This window comes from Nothobranchius furzeri, chromosome 16 (assembly GCF_043380555.1).
Source record: "Nothobranchius furzeri strain GRZ-AD chromosome 16, NfurGRZ-RIMD1, whole genome shotgun sequence".
NCBI classification, from domain to species: Eukaryota; Metazoa; Chordata; class Actinopteri; order Cyprinodontiformes; family Nothobranchiidae; genus Nothobranchius; species Nothobranchius furzeri.
The window spans coordinates 43,519,365-43,536,060 of NC_091756.1; the positions used below are offsets into that span (position 1 = coordinate 43,519,365).

Genomic DNA, 16,696 nt, shown 5'->3' on the forward strand with positions numbered 1-16,696 from the left:
TTCAGGGGAGGCTCTTTAATCACCCTGGGTTTGTATTCAGGCATCAGATGAATGAGGTTGTGGTCTGAGCGGCCGAGCGGAGGGAGGGGGGCGGATGTGCGTGCTTTATTTTACATTAGCCAGATACCAGAGGTTAGTTGTCTTTAAATTTAAATGTAACGTAATTTTAAATAAATTGTCAGTAATTTTTTAAACATGTTACTACATTGTTTTCCCAGCTATCTTGCAAATGGAAAATATAAAAAGGGCTTGCAAACATTCTGGCACCGGCGTGTCTGCACACATAACACCTGAGTGGATGACTACAACAACTCGCCCATGGGAACTAGATGTAAAAATAACACTGTTTTGCATTTGGATGTTGTCCAACAGGAGGGCAGAGACCCCAGGAAGCTTCACTGGCTGTTTGAGCTGCTGATGGAGAGCCCCCTCAGCGGAGAGGGGGGCTCCTTCAGGGACGCCAGGCATTAATACCGCTGTGTGCTTGTGTCACCTAGTACTTCTTTGGATTCAGATTTCAGGCTGCAGCAGTAACCCGAGCTGACACATGCTGCCGCAGTATAACACAATAACCCCCCTTCCCCTGTTCTCTCCTTCTTCGTCAGTCTGCTGTATGTGCTTCAGGGCGGTCTAGCCCAGCAGCAGTGGAGAGTTTCTGAGCTGCTGCACCGGCTGCTGGCGTACCTGGAACCCAAACTCACACAAGTGTACAAAAATGTCAGAGAGTGCATCGGCAGGTATATAATCTGGATAAATTTGATTGCATTATATTTGCATTATCCTTCCATAACACATTAGTGACTCTGCTCCTTTCTCTGTGTTTCCTCTAAATAACCCCTATCTTCTGTCACACCTTCTCTCCAGTGTCCTGACCTACATCTTCATGATAGACGTGGCCTTGCCTCACACCAGGCCCACCTCTTCCCCTCACGTGGCAGAATTTGTCACTCGAGACCTAGAGCAACTGAAACCCCTCACGTCTGAGTCCGAGATCCACAACCACATCCACGAGGAGAACACCCAGGAGACAGACGAGTGCACCCAGGCTGTCAAACTGCTTAAGACGGGTCAGAATGTGAACTGTGTGGTGGATGGACATGGTGAAAGCTTTAAAAAATATATAGAAATGTGCCTCGACAGCTATTTTGCTCAATGAAACAGACTAACTCTCCAGATGCCATAAGCTAAAAGCTTCTCATTGGTTTTCATTTTTTTTTTTAATTTATTTTTTAAAAGATAGTGAGGTGGTTTCAGGGATTTTTGTTCAAGCATTTAAAACCAATTCAGAAGAACTCAGAATTTAGGATGATGCTGATAAGATATAATTTATGTAGATCACAAAAAACAGATGTTGAACCTAGATTTTATGTTTTTATTGATTTAACTGTTCTACACTTACAGAAACCTTTATTTTGTCCTGTCCTGTTGTTTTTCTGATGTTTTTATTGGTTAGAGGTATTTGCCCTGATCTTACTCATGTTGTACAGCACTTTGTGATTTATAACTGCGAAAGGCGCTTTATAAATAAACTTTTACTTACTTACTGTTAAACTTTCATTAAAACACACTGGATGCTATTTGAACTTTTCTAGTCTTGGAATATTTTTTGTGCAAATTAATTACCAAAGATTCAATTGCATCAGTATACCCAAAATGTTTAGCACTGTAGGGTTTGGTAAATTGAGTGCTTTAAGAGCTCAATTGATATATTACTTTTACTTATGACCAATAAGCTGTGATACTCTATTTAAATATATAATATCAACCCTGCTTGGGCTTTACGTTGTTTAATCAGAATATCTCGGATTCTTTATTTATTAGGGGAGTGTACACACTTCGTTTTGATTCAGAAAAGAGTCAGGTTTATAAAAGTAAGAATTTATTTTACCAACAGTTAAAACATGACAAGTTAACTAAGCATTTACTGTGATGGATGGAACTAAATGTGATGTATGAAACCTATGTGTCAATGCGATGTTGGTCAGAACGTCCTTTTCTAGGAGAACTGAGTTCTGGATGTAAAAGAATTTGGTTTGCATTAAGCTATGAACTTGGTTGTTATCAAAACACATCAGATGCAATCTGTCATGTCTACTTCACCCGTTCTCGGAGACCCTCTTGGTAGATCCAGAATGTCGAAGTCCTTGGACTTCCAGGCACCGAGGTCTGTAGAAGAAACTGCGGCCCCACTGAACCGGTCTTAGAGTTGTCTCCAGGTCACAACAGACAGATGGTACCGCGCGTCTGGGACTCTTAAGGAGTCTAAACAATATCCGCTTGTTCTGCAGGAACTGTTGCGGTATCAGCTTTGCAGGTGCAAAAAGCTTTTGACAACGTGTCAAAAGCTTTGATGGTTAAAGAGGGTTTTGCTTCAGGTGGCCGGTTTGAAACTTTCTCTAGAACAGAGAGATCACCCGAGAGTGATCCAGTTTTGATGTTCTCATGTTATGATTTGTGTAGCCAACCAAAGGTTGACAGGTTTGAGGCAATCTATCATGTCTACTTCAGCCGTTTTTGGAGACCCTCTTAGTGGATCCGAAGGTCAGAGAGGTCGGCTAACCTCTGGCACGACTCCTCAGTCCAGAGATGTCTCGGGTCACGACAGATTGATGGAACCGCGTGTCTGGCAGTCTTAAAGAGTCTAAACAATATCCGCTTGTTCTGCAGGAACTGTTGCGGTATCAGCTTCGCAGGTGCAAAGAGATTTTGACGACGTGTCAAAAGCTTTGATGGTTAAAGAGGTCTTGCTTCAGATGGCCGGTCTGAAGCTTTCTCTAGAACTGCTGAATCACCCAGAGTGATCCAGTTTTAAGGATCTCACATTATGATTTGTGTAGCCAACCAAAGGTTGACAGGTTTGAGAAATGTTACCAAGAAACTCAGTAACACGCCTTCTTTGATACAGAGGCTCTGACTGGGGTAAAAGACTATTTATGTGTCTGAGTTTAACTTAACCTTACTTTGTCTGTGTGAGTGTAAATGGTTATGACATTGCCATATAAAAATGCTGAAACATATTTCAATCACTGTAATCATAACATAACATTCATTTCACACTTCAATCATTGAGTACAGATTAATGAAACATTTCATTATATTATAATTATTATAAGTAGCAATAAACAAACATTTATTTAATGATTATCTAACGTAAGTTGTAGAAGAAGTTCATATTGATTTATGAAATCATTCTTTGATTTAGCAACTGATCCGAGCTGGAGTGTTCCTTATATGGAGGCATGGAGACCTGAAAGGTTGGACCTTGAGGAGAGAATGTTATTGTTGACATTTTGTTATCTGTGTTTAGAGCTGCAGGCTCTCAGCTCCAGCTGGTGGGATGGAGGCAGGCCAATTTAAAGGGAACACATGCAGTCTTGTGTCTCCTTTTTGACCAGATGTTAAATAGATGCTGAATGGTCAAAATGTACCTAAAAACTGACCATTGCTGGACGTTATATAACCCCCCTTTCCAAGGGCACGGGGTCCTGGCGGAACCCACGGGTCGTTGGAACAGTCCCAGAGGCCCAAAGGTTTCAGTTGAGGAAGCACAGGTTAGTTCCCAGGCTAGCGGAATCAGCGGAGGGCCAGGACTAAGACACTGGTTGAAGCCTGAGACCAGGATCTCCCGACAACTCATGCAGCACCCTGTTTACCGCACTAACCCGAACCATGGTCGGACCATTAAATGTAACACGATCCACTGTATCTGGAGAAAGAGCAAAGGAGATTTTATCATAAAAAGGAGAAAACTCCACAACAGACTTATGCTCACCAGGATCCATGTAATATAGGGAGACCTCACCTACATGGACCACAGCAATACGTGGAACTGTCACCCATAGGGTTTGAGACGGAAGCACAACACATATCGACACACCATGACGCTCACAGAAAACATCCGCTTCACGAGCAGGGGTATTAACTAACCAACGTTCACCATCAACAACAGCAGTAGTTTTAACCACATGCGAATGTGGAGTCACAGTCATAGGACATTTAAAATCACCCGACAACTCATCAACGCCACATACACCAGTGGCACCGCCACGCAGAAAAGGTGTGCCTGGACACAAGAAGCGTAGGCCACGTGCGAGTGAACACACGCGCAGATCCGGAACCAACCGGACATGCGGCGTGTCCTCATGGAACGCGACGACAGGAGGCGTATGTAACTTGAGGTGAGTGTTGTCAACCCAATTACCAACATTTACCACATTTTTTAGTCTATAGATGTCATCTGGAGATACAATAGGTAACTTGATGATGAAAGCAAGCTCTCTAGCATCTGGATTGATACTTAACGGAATAGCACTGTCCAACGAGAAAGCCAAGTGAGTCTGGAGGGCCATTGGGTCCTTTGATGTCACTCGAGCAATCGCAGACCGGACCATGGCCAGGGACACGAAGTACGGAGTGATTTTCCCAGTGAGGAAGGTGTCACTCGAGGCGTTCACATCCCGACCATAGTCGGACAGGCAAGTGGTCAGCATCTGTGTATGAGCATGATCAACATTCACAAAAGAATGCAATTCATTCACAGCGGAAATTGTTTTACGCAAAATGTTGCTATGAGTGTTGAGTACCACCACAGTCTGTTGTTCAGACATGCCCAGCTGTTTCAAAGCATGCCATTGCTGCAGTACTTGCTTACGCAGAGTCGAATATTCTCTGTTAAGCTCATCAACGTGTCGACGAACTGTGTTAATCTCGATCGAGTTGACTGAAGAGAATCCTAAATTTAGAAGAGAGCCAATTGTATCTGCTACTGAAAAAAATCCTTCTAGGAAACGCTTCGGTCTAATGCTGGTACCGGAAAGATCATTGTTGGAAACCGTGAATTTAAGCGCCTGGACTAGTATGTGATGGACGTCAGCTTCTGCCTGCTGCGTCAGGGTACTAGTCCAGCAGGCTTCCGTTTCCGAGAGGTTGCCAAAGGCATTCATCATCGTACCAGTACACGCCATGGCATGGTCAAATTTAGCAAAAATCTTTTGTGTGAACAGGCGATAGTTAGTCATTAACAGACCTGGGCGGTCTCGGAGCGTGATACCCGAAGAGGGCCCAGGTTTATACAGACGCGTTAGAGGAGGCTGAGAATGAATCTCAGCTGCGGTTGACATCAGACCGATACACGCAACTAACAAAACATATTTTGTCAGACCTGGAAATGGAAACAAAGAACGTTTTAGACTGTAGACTGGCACAGGCGCGGGCTTGCGAGGGTTTGTCGCAAGTGAGGGCTCTGGAGGGCCCTCGGTCGATGTGCAGGTGCAGTCAGAGAGATCAGGGTCAGCCAGTAGTGGTACAGGGTTCCATTCAACCTCCCCTTTGGTAGGTGTGTCACCAACCTCAGGGCTATAGGTCATTAGCGCCACCTGTAATGCAGTGGGTCAGTGATGTCATCAGCCCGTCCTTCGGCAGGTGGGGTCCCCACCACAAGGTGCAGGGCTTCAGCCGGAGTCTCCGCACCACCACCAACCCCCCCCTTTGGCAGGTGGTGTTCCCACCACAGGGTGCGGAGTCTTAGGTGGTATGTCACTGCAACTGCCAACTCCCCCTAGGGTAGGTGGTTTTCCCACCACAGGGTGAAGTGGTCCTGCTGCAGAGACAACGCAGACACTGTGGATCTCACTGACCTCAGACGTACTGGATCGACTGGTCAGAATGGCGGCGCCGTTGTAGTTAACAACACCTAAAAAGGGAATGAGGTCCTCAAGAGGCGCCAAGGGCGTCGGTTGAGTCAGCGAAGTTCGGAGTGTCCAATCACCGAATGAAATGACAGCCTTAAAGCGTCGGAGCAGGTCCTCCCCCAACAGGAAAGGAAAGCTTTGACGTCAGCTACAAACTGTGGATGGCTCACGGACATGTCTCCAACTGTGAAGTTTAGGAACACCACGTTCGACAAGGTCATTTGGCCTGAAGAGTAAGGACAGATGTTCACGGCGCAGGGCGTGAGTTCTAAGACACAACCCTGTGCAGCTGCAGCCAAGCAGACATGCTCCCAGACAGAGCTGGACATGATGGTGAAATCTGAACCGGAGTCCAAGATGCCCTCACAGTCAAGCGCCCCCTCCAGGGTCACGGAATGTGAGGTTTCTCATTAGGACCCTCACGGACGATATTGCAGAGAAAACTTAGTGGAAGTCTGACCGGTGAGCTAGGCTCACCGAGTTTGGTGGCAGGTGCTTTGGCTCCTAGAGGACCAGCGCTGACGGAAGCGACCACACCAGAACTCCCCAAGGTCTCAAGTGTCATCGGATGCACCATTGTGGCAGGCTTGGCCTCTGCAGGACCTGCTTCTATGACCAAGTCACATGCTGGTTCAGGAGGTGGAGGAGGGTCTGCCAAAGAGATGGACAGAACCAACTCACATGCCGATGGATCTTTCAACAGGGCCCGAAATGCAGCACTCAGTGTGGCGCGAGTCATTCCAGGAGAATGGCTCCTAGAATCTCTGGGGCAGGACTGTAGTTACTGTGACCATGACGCGGTGAGTACTGGTCAGAGGGAGACCGGCGTTCGCCTGAGCGAGACGCCTCTCTCCTAGAAGAGTATGATGAACACCCCTTTTCTCTAAAAGAGACACAATGTTTCTCACGACCAAGTCGTGGTGACTTTGGGTCCCCCTAGCCAGCCGGTGGGGGGTTCCGAGCTCTGGCGAAACTCTGAGACCTGTTAGTGGGAAAGCCTCGTGGCTTGGAGTTGTCATAGGACTTCTGGGCCTGTGACAGCACCAGGGATCTGCCTCCACCGCCAGAACTGAAGGGGTGTCCTTAGACTTTCTAGACTCTTTGAACCACCTGAAGCTATAACTTGCCATCCTCCTGAGATCGTCCATGGTTTTGACTCGAAGGTCTACCGCACCCATATAGGGGCCATACTGAGGATGAAATTATCAAGGAAAAGCTCTTTAAAGCCTTTTTCATCTTCCATCCCCTTTATACATTCTGAACCAAAGTACGCATCAAAGAGGCATAGGTAGAAAGCTTGCTGGTCTTCAGAACGACCTTGTTTGACTGCCAAAGCTAACTTTAAACCAGCGTCTTTAGCATCATAAGTCTATTCTCTTCGAATAGCAGCTTCTAGCAGGTCATAACCATTTGCAATCGCATCTTGCTGTTGATCAATGAATGAACCCACTGCACTGGAGGTTAACCTTATCAGAAAGATATTGTCCTCGAGAGTCACTCCAGGAGATCTCTGAAAATGGTGTTGAAGGCCACTGAGATACGTATCAACTGGGTATGAATTGCCTGGTCGAGGACTGAATCTTTTGACACTACGAGACATCCTATAGATGTCAGCCAAGGTCACAAGTGAGTGTGGGTGGGCTGGCTGGAAAGTTGGCCCGGACATCGCAGCAGCAGGTGGATAATGTTGCTGAGCAGCAGGAGGGTATTGTTGAGCTGGTTGGGGAGCTGGTACCATCACCGCTGCAGCACCGGCAGGTACAGCATGTGGGTAATGTGGGGCTGGAAGCCCCGGTGGGTGTGGTTGAGCTGGATGGGGAGCTAGTTCAGACACACCACCAGATGGGGGCAGTGGTGCTGGAAGAGGTGGGTGTGGTGCAGTCGGCTGGGTTGCCGGCACAGCCACACCAGCCGCGACGGCAGTGGGAGGAGCAGCAGGTGGAGCTGGTTCTTTCTCCAGTGAGCTCAGAAATCTGATTTTAAATTAGCAATTTCAGCATCCCGCTCTCGTATCTCATTCCTGATTGTTAAGAGATCAATCTTCAGAGCATTTTTCTCATTCTCCAAAACAGTTAATTGACTTTCTGCTCTCAATTTCTTATCCAACAACACTGCATTCTCTTTAAGAGCTTCATCCAGCTCCTTTCTGCTAGACTGATCGTCAGAGACGGAGCCGCTGGCTCCACCTCTCTGCCTCTACTCAGAAAGCGTGCGCATCGCACCTTGTGTAGCCACGTGACTCTCAACTTCCTTATCCCAGAGGTGAGCTAGAAGAACAGCAAACCGCCCCAGGTTCTCCATGTGGGTTGCTGCTTTGACTCTCACCTTGGCCGGGTAAGGCAGCTGTGTGCTCCTGCAGCTTCTGCAATAGGTCAACTGATGTAAGATGCTCGAAGGACTCGTCGTAGCTACAAGCATTGAGGTTTGAAGGACCTATACACATTAAAACAGCATCAGTAACTTCTTTTTCCCACAGTGGAAAGGCGAAGCTCTTCCTCAGACATTGTTATACTAACTTCTAGTTGATAGTGCTTTGAAACAACAACAGAACTTACTTGAAACAAAAAGCCTATTTCACAGCAGATTTTAAAAAGTTGTGAGGACACAGCTGTGTGTGCTGGTTGTTCTGTTAATCAGCAGAACCTCCTCTCAGTGGAACGTGACCCTCGTTAACGCACCTGCGCTACTCTTTCACGTGGAAATGTCTTCTGTGAGATAGGCTCATTTATTAGCAAATCACTCTTGTGTCTCTCTATTAATTAAAACATTTTCTTGTTTGATGCTTCGGTTTTTCATAGTGACACTCATCTGATTCCAGTGGTTAAAGTCATTACAACAAATCTAATGCATAGTTTTCTTTCATAACCTTTTTTCAGTTTCTTCTATCTCTACGTATTCTCTTACCTCTTCAGCACGAATATCTGCTCATGCATGTTATTGTTTACTACACTAAATGATGACATGTGTTTCACTGATGCAACTCCAAGTTGTCTAATTAAGCCAATAAAATGTCCTGTATTTGCATGCCGTTATGCATTTATACAAAAATAGGGGTGTGTTTTTGCAGTGTTGAAGTGGTTGATGGCAAGCGCTGGGCGAACTTTCACAACCCCTGTTCGGCAGCAACTACAGCTTCTGCCTTTGCTCTTCAAGGAACCCCCCCCCCCTCCCCCCTCCCACACACACACACACACACACACACACACACACACACAGGTCCCAGCACAGCATTATTACCCACTCAATCTTACTTGCCCATTAAACACAATTTCTCTCTTCATTTACTGAAAATGGTGCGTTGCTGTGTGTCTTCCTGCCTCTTCATCTCACTCTGGGTTTGTCTCTCCCTGCAGATTGCCCCAGTGGAGACTGATGAGAGCTATGATGAAATGAAGCAGGATGCACGCACGTGTCTCTCTCTCATGTCCCAAGGCCTGCTCTATCCGGAGCACATCCCTCTGGTTCTGGCAGCACTGGAGGAGGTATGCTCACATGCACATGGATAAAAAAAGATGCACACAACACATGCTGCCCTGTGAACCTGCTGTCAGTGTTCCACACCTAATGTCAACTGATATTCTGCATTGGCCTAAGAACAAACTAGTTAAACAAGCAAACCCATTCTACTTTTAAGATTTTATAAATATATCTTAATTGTTCTTATGTAATAAAATAACCTCAGATGATAAACAGCACTGGACATTTACACAGATTTATTTATTAACTAAAATTAAACAAAATCTTTTCCAAAACTGGCCTTTTGCTTAAAATGATAGAGCGTTGAAATGGCTCATTCTGGAAGGTACTGAAATGTTCAAGGATAAAACCGATTAAATTGGTTTATGTGAGAGGGATTTAGTGCAAAGAACATCATAAACATGCTTTGTATCAACCATAGAACTCCTATGACTTCAAAAAATAAGTCATGCATCCACCTTAAATCCAAATGCAGCAGCCAAGTGTCAAGTAACCAAATGCACCTCACGATTCAGTAGCTTTTAGAAGCACCTTTAGCAGCAACAAGTCAACGTAATCCTCTCCTTTGTGACCTTTTCAGTGTCCCACATTTTTCCACAGGGGTTTGACCCACTCTTCTCTAGAATGTTGCTTCTGTTCCTTAAAGTTTGCAGGCATTTACACATCCTGCTCAGAAGATTGTACTACCATTTTACTATGGCTGTTGCTGATTAGAGCAGAAAAGCTTATAAAATGTGACAGATACAAACAAAAAAACTGAACATTCTGTTCCATATTGTGCAAACTTTTTAGGTAACACTTCACAGTAAGGGTCCCTTTATTATCATTATTTAGTGTATTATTAAGCCTTAATAAGAAAAGAGTCAATTTATAAAAGTTAACATTATTGTTAACTACTAAGTGTTAACTCTGTGTATTCTCCCTGACGATACGGGACAGTACATACCTTTATGTATTTTTGTGTCAAAGTCTTCAACGGATGGCAATTAGGGTCAAAAATCACTGGGAGTGCAATTTTCAAACACGTACTTTGTCAGATTGTTCATCCTCCGTCAAATGTATGGGCTTTGCTTGGTCTGGCATAGAAGTCCCTCAGACCCCGGGTCTGTGCTTACTGGGAGACAGATCCCAAATACCAAATGCTTCAAGAGGAACCTTCTGTATCATTACGGTCGGACTAGTTACAGCATCCAGGATTATATTAAGACATTGGAAGACTAAAGTACGCCCTGGGATTGATGAATGGATTGCGGTGATGGCGGAAACAGCTGCTTATGAGGCCATGCTCAGCAACCTGAAAGGGGACAAGGACGCAGATTGGAACAGCTTTTGGGGAACATTGAAAAATGTTACATAAAACTTTGAAATCTAATGCCTCACTGCCTGGATTTGGATTCCTAACTGACCCTGAATCAAGTATGGCTACTGTTCTATGTAGCTGTAATAGCTGAACCCGAAACTCTTAGAATCGTTGATACCCTGGAAAAGAGGGGGGGGCACAAGCCTGTGTGTTTTCTTTTGTTTTTGTATGTTCTTGTATGTTATAAAAAATCTGAAAATAATAAAAACTTTAATTATAAATATAAATGACCCACACTTGTATGGCACCTCTCAGAGGGTGTGTCCTATAGTCCAGGGGAAGGATGCTTGTAAGAGCGCATTTTGAGGTCGATGACGTCACAGCGGAGCGACGAGTACTGTCCGAATTCCAAGAATACTAATTCTCGCGTCCTCAAATGCGTCCTCGCTCCACCCACATTTCGAGGATGGGTCTGTTGTATCCTCACAGAACAAGGCTATCCCAGCATGCTTTGCGCGCCGGCTGTGGATTTTCAACAGGAAGAGAAAATGGGGAGAGCTACGAAGTTTTAAACGTAAGTTTGTTTAAAAACTAGCCGTAGAATCCTAAAAAGCTTAAAGCAGTTCTGTTTATAGACATTTTTCATTTGTATATTTGTTTTTTAAATTACAGTTTAGGCAGAAATCAGCCAGGAGTTTGTATCACGGGTCCCGTAGTTATTCCCGTTTGTGTGTGTGTTCATGTTTATGCTTATTTATTTGGCAGACGCTTTTATCCAAAGGGACTTACAATTTATAACCTATAGGGCATGTTGTGATCTGTGGGGGAAACCGGAGTACCCGGAGGAAACCCATGCATGCATGGGGAGAAAACGCAACTCCATGCAGAAAGGTCGCAGCCGAGTTTCGAACCTGCAACCTTCGTGCTGCGAGGCAACAGTGCTAACCACTGCGCCACCATGCAGCCCAGTGTGTGTGTGTGTGTGTGTGTGTGTGTGTGTGTAGCGAATTAAACCTGTCATTTGTTTTAGGGACAACAGAGCATTTTTATTAAGCTTAGAGGTGACGAGTGAAGATGTCAACACATGAGTACAGTAGTTCTTCTGTGTTCTGCTGTGAAAAGCAGTTTTACTTTCAGACAGTTTACGTTTTACAGAACAATTAAAATTGTGTTTGTGTTTCTTTAGCAAATGAAGTTTCTTATCATTTGTTTTAAGGGCATCAGAGCAAAGAAGCGTTTTTATTAAGCTTAGAGGTGAAGAGTGAAGCTGTTTACACATGACCACAGAAGTTCATCCTGTGTTCTGCTGTGAAAAGTAGTTTTACATTCAGGGATTTACACAGCTGGCACATTTTAATGAAGTAAAAAAATTTTGTGTGAAGAATATAATTTTTATCTTCTCATGTGGATAAATGTAAAAATGTGTTTATTGCCTTTTTGTCACATGTGATCTGATTTTCTCTGTAGGACTGCAGGTGTCCAGGGTCAGAAGAGGATTTACCTGGTGGTCCTCCTGGGAGAGAGGCCTTCTACTGTTATCATGTTAATGTTATTTAGTTGTTTGATATTTTAACACATTTATTAAAACAAATACTAACTGATAACTCTGTCTGGTCATTGATTTTATCACCAGTTTTATTATTACAGATGTTTTTTAACATGTTACATGAACAGAAAATGAAAAGGTGGTAAGGAGACAAGATTATTTATAATACGTTACAATTATTTACAGATCAAAACCAGTATGGACCAGTTATGTACGGTTAAAGCAGGATTAACCTGAGTGACTCTTCCTGGATCATTTATTTAAACTGAGTGAGCAGGAAGTCTTTAACAGTGCAGCTGGATCTGCTGCAGGAGGATCCAGACGTGGATGGAGGGCTGGGGCAGACCCGTGGCTGGACATTTCTGGTCAGAGGAACATCGTTACAGGACGGTCTGCAGAGAGAGCTTTGGGACGCTTCCTCTCACTGTCCACTCCATCGTCCATCTACAGGGACCGCTGGGCTGGCTCAGACGATGGCTGTTGCATCTCTAAGATGTATTCAGAAATATGAAATGAGGAGATGGTTTATGGATCCACTGGTATAACAACTGTGACTCTTCAGCAAATAAAACCACAGTGTTGTTTTTAATAGAGGTTCCTACATAAATGACTTGCCTGTTAACAGTAGAGGTGGTTTGCTGGTACCTCATACAGAACAGAGCACCACTGACCTCCTCCACACACATCTTCCTCAGGCTCATCCTCCAGGGTCACAACTTCACTAGTACAGATGCAGATGTGCAGAATAGTGCATGCTGACCTGTAATAAATAAATAAAGAGATTTTTTATTGAAAAATGTAAAACAAAACATATAACCTGCAGTACATTGGTTCTGTTCAGTTTAAAGAAAAGCAGCAGGAAATGGTTAAATCAAAACTACAGAGAATTTACATTTTAAGACCGATCGAATCATTATTAGGCTTAAGTTGAATAAACAAATGCACATTGAAAACTCTTCAATGCTATTTGCCTGTTTTTTAAAGCATTTTAACCCCATTTGATGCTAAATAAGAAATTCTAAGGTCCAGTTAACATTAGAAAACATCCTACTGCATTAAACGTTTATAATGCATTTGGTTTATATTAATTACCTACATGTTAATACTCTGTAGTAATGTGTTGTGTACATTTAACAAGTTCATTCTGTAGCTTACAACATACATGAAACCATCTAAAGTTAACATGCAAGTCCTGAAAGCTTCTAGAATAAACAAAGTTAGTTTACCTGAAAACGGTTGTGAACAAACGCTGCTGATGGACATGAAGCTGCTGTAGCTCCTTAATATTCCTGCTCGATTTTCGCTAGCTTTAGCATTTTTCCTTTGCGTGAAGCTGCCGCCATGGCTGTGACGGGACCTATGGGCCACCGTGGAGGTGAAGGCTAGACTGTCCGAATTCAGAGTTGCTGGATTCTGGTCTTAGCGGTTGAGCAAAGACCCGGCCTTGCTAGACCAGCGAGGACCCATACTCACAAGCATCCTGCCCACGGATTTGGACACACCCAGAGTAAGGACTCCAAAGCGCTTTACACTACAGTGTATCATTCGTCCATTCACACACTGATGGTGATGAGCTACGATGAAGCCACAGCTGCCCTGGGGCGCACTGATGGAGGCGAGGCTGCCGAGCACAGGCGCTACCGGTCCCTCCGACCAACAGCAGCAGGCAAGGTGGGTTAAGTGTCTTGCCTAAGGACACAACAGCAGAATTCTCTGTCCAGAGACAGGATCCAACCTGCAACCTTTTGATTACTGGACAACCCGCTCAACCTGTTGAGCCACTGCTTCATTCAATTTCAGATATCAACCCGATAGCTACAGTTAGTTGATATACACTTAAACTTGAATTTTGTTCGAAGTAGCTGCCGGCTTCTGATCCGCCATCCTTCTGGAAATACTGCAGTGTATTCTGGGAAATCTTTGACCAAGGCTAGGTTAGAAGACACCTCCCTTGTATCCTTGCTCAGCTAGCTAAACAGCTAACAAATGGAGAACAGACGCCTCGGTAGAACATGAACATTGGAACACGCCTTGGCAGCTCCTGATGACGTATCTCCTAGGCAACCGGGGTGGGACCAAGACATCAAGGCGAGGTTTCTTGGCACTGAGAAACACCCATTGGGTCTAACATGGTGTCGCCCATAGATGTAGACTTGCTCCCATGTACTTTAGACCATATTTCAATCGTAATATGTAACAAAGCTACCAATATTTTTTAACAACTGGGCAACATTTATTTTCAACAAGATTTCGATGGATGTTTCCAGACAAAGGGTCGGGGGGTCGGGGGGTCTGCTTAGTAGTGCGTCATATAATATGGTTAGGCAGTTTTTAATACTTTTTAAAATAGTTTATCAATGCTTAATAATGCACAAAGTAACATTAATAAAGTGACCCTAATTGTAAAGTGTTACCCTTTTGTTGTTGACATGAGCTTCTTTTGTTTCTACTGTGAGTTCTTTGTGCAGACTCTGTCTTGGAAGATGTTATCATTTCTTATCAACAGTTTTAAAGTAGGAAATTGACTGTTTGAGGTAATGGGTTTTCTAAATGAATGGATTTATATTACACTTAACTAAACAGATTTTTAGCAGGGAACCTCAGCAGATGTAAATTAACTTTAAGATCTCTTATCTCAGAATTTGCAAGACGATTGCTCATCTTCTGCAAGTGCATTTTATTATGTTGCATCCCTGTCTAATCCACAAAACCCTTTGATACCAACCACACGGCGTCTCTGTGCAGTTTGCTCATATTTTAATGATGTTATATGCAAGAAAACCCGTTTATGCTTATTCCTGGAGTGGCAAAAGGTCTGATTCTCAAAGAACTACCCTGTTTGCAACACACATTTAGTGTGAACTATTTATCACCTCATAGAATCTGGTGGTATTTGCATCTCAGGGGGAGAAACACAAAGAAAGATACTAATCTGATAGATTAGCGTTTTAGCGAAGAGATCAGGCAGGAAAACTGAGACACATTGTCTCTTTTAATTATGGGTGTCGAAACAAATAGAAGTGTGGATATATCTTGCTGATGCTAATTTACATTCAAGATAACAGTAGCATGACTGTAGAAATGTAGTCACAAACTGAGATTAATAAGTATTTGTTTTGCTAGATGATTATTTTGCTACATCTAACCTCTTGACAGGTTTCTATTGTAAGGAGAGCATTTGAACTTTATCTCAGAATGTATCACAACCCATCTTGTGTATGCAGCAGTAGATATCCCATAGTGTGTCATTATTTGAAATACTTGCTCTGTTAAAAACTCCAACTCTTTTCACTCATCACCTCTTCCCTTTTCTCATTTCAGATGGCTAGCAGCAGATCATGGCATGCACGCTTCTCTGTACTGACATTCCTCCAGATTATGGTTTTCTACAACTTGTTTACTCTGCTCAGCTTGCCCGCTGAGGTTCTCCGCATCCAAAAGATGGTGATGCAGCTGCTGCTTGATGAACAGCTTGAGGTAAAAAATAAAAATAAAAAAAAGACAGCAAGCGTGGGATTTGATGCAGCCACTGCACTCTTTTCTTGGAAGAACTAATTGCTAGAGGATTATGAGGCCACTCATTCTTTTCCTCCTTCGGTCTTTCTGTTCTTGGTTATTGCTTAAAAATAACAATGTGGATTACTTCTCTCTGCAGTTACACTAAAATGGTTGAAAAATCATTGCTAGAACTGTTCCAAAAGATATAAAAATAGCAATAAGTCTCATTTTCATTCCCTAAGTGTTAATTTCAACAGTTAATCTTCTAAATCACATAATATGGCCTTTTATCGACTGAAGTCAAATCAAGTCTCTTCTATCAGTTTCTTCTAATTCAGCGTTATGTCGGCTTTTGTTTCATCGCTGTTCCTCTTGTCTTGAATTAAAACCTTTAAACTGTCTCATTTCATTGATCTGGATTTACGGCACAAGCGAAAATCAATGACTGTGTTTAACTATTTTGTTTAAATTGCAGATTTTCTGGATTATTTAGTGCAGTCTATGCATGCTTTGACTTTATACTAAGATGTTTTTTATCTTCTATTACTCCGTACTTAAAATATTTCAAGTACAAGTAAAAAAAAGAAAAGAAAAACATTTCCTGTATTGAGATGCAGAAAGGCCATGAGATTTCCTTTTTCTCTTCCCATTCGTTTACTCATCTTAAAACCACAGATTTTATATTTTCGTATCGTGTGAACGTGTGTGTGTATTCTACAGTCTCTGGTATGAATGGGTGGATGAATGATTGTGTTTTGAAGCACTTGGGGGGTTGTAGGACCCCAAGAAGATGCTAAACAAACACAGGCCATTTACCATTTATTTGTATATCACCTTCAGTGACAAAACAGCACCCAAGGCACTGAACAACAACAAGGAAAAACAAATAACCAACAAAAACATACATAAGAAAGTATTAAAAGTACTAAAAGAAGAAAAAAAGACTATAAGCACATGACCAGGAAGAAAAAAGAAAGAGAGAAATGCCCATTCAGAACAAGTTCCCACAACAGCTATGCAGTAAATCTTTAACCGGCTCTTAAAAACTGGCAATGTGGGTGCCTGGGTGAGCAAAGGTTCATACGCACGATGACGTGGACCAGAACATTCTGTGATTGTTTTAGATTGGAATTCTCAAAAAAAACTCTCTTGGGGGACAAGTTTTCAGTCTTCACCATCTTCATC

General features: G+C 43.3%; 1 protein-coding gene across 1 annotated transcript in view; it reads left to right on the top strand.

Annotated features, from left to right (window-relative positions):
- The window catches only part of LOC107387526 (proteasome activator complex subunit 4B), a 66,640-nt gene that overhangs the window by 42,991 nt on the left and 6,953 nt on the right, over nucleotides 1-16,696 (top strand). Inside the window, 6 exon segments of the mRNA XM_070545703.1 lie at nucleotides 373-464; nucleotides 606-737; nucleotides 865-1,067; nucleotides 8,758-8,841; nucleotides 9,042-9,172; nucleotides 15,335-15,490. Of these exon segments, the coding sequence (XP_070401804.1) occupies nucleotides 373-464; nucleotides 606-737; nucleotides 865-1,067; nucleotides 8,758-8,841; nucleotides 9,042-9,172; nucleotides 15,335-15,490 (798 nt within the window).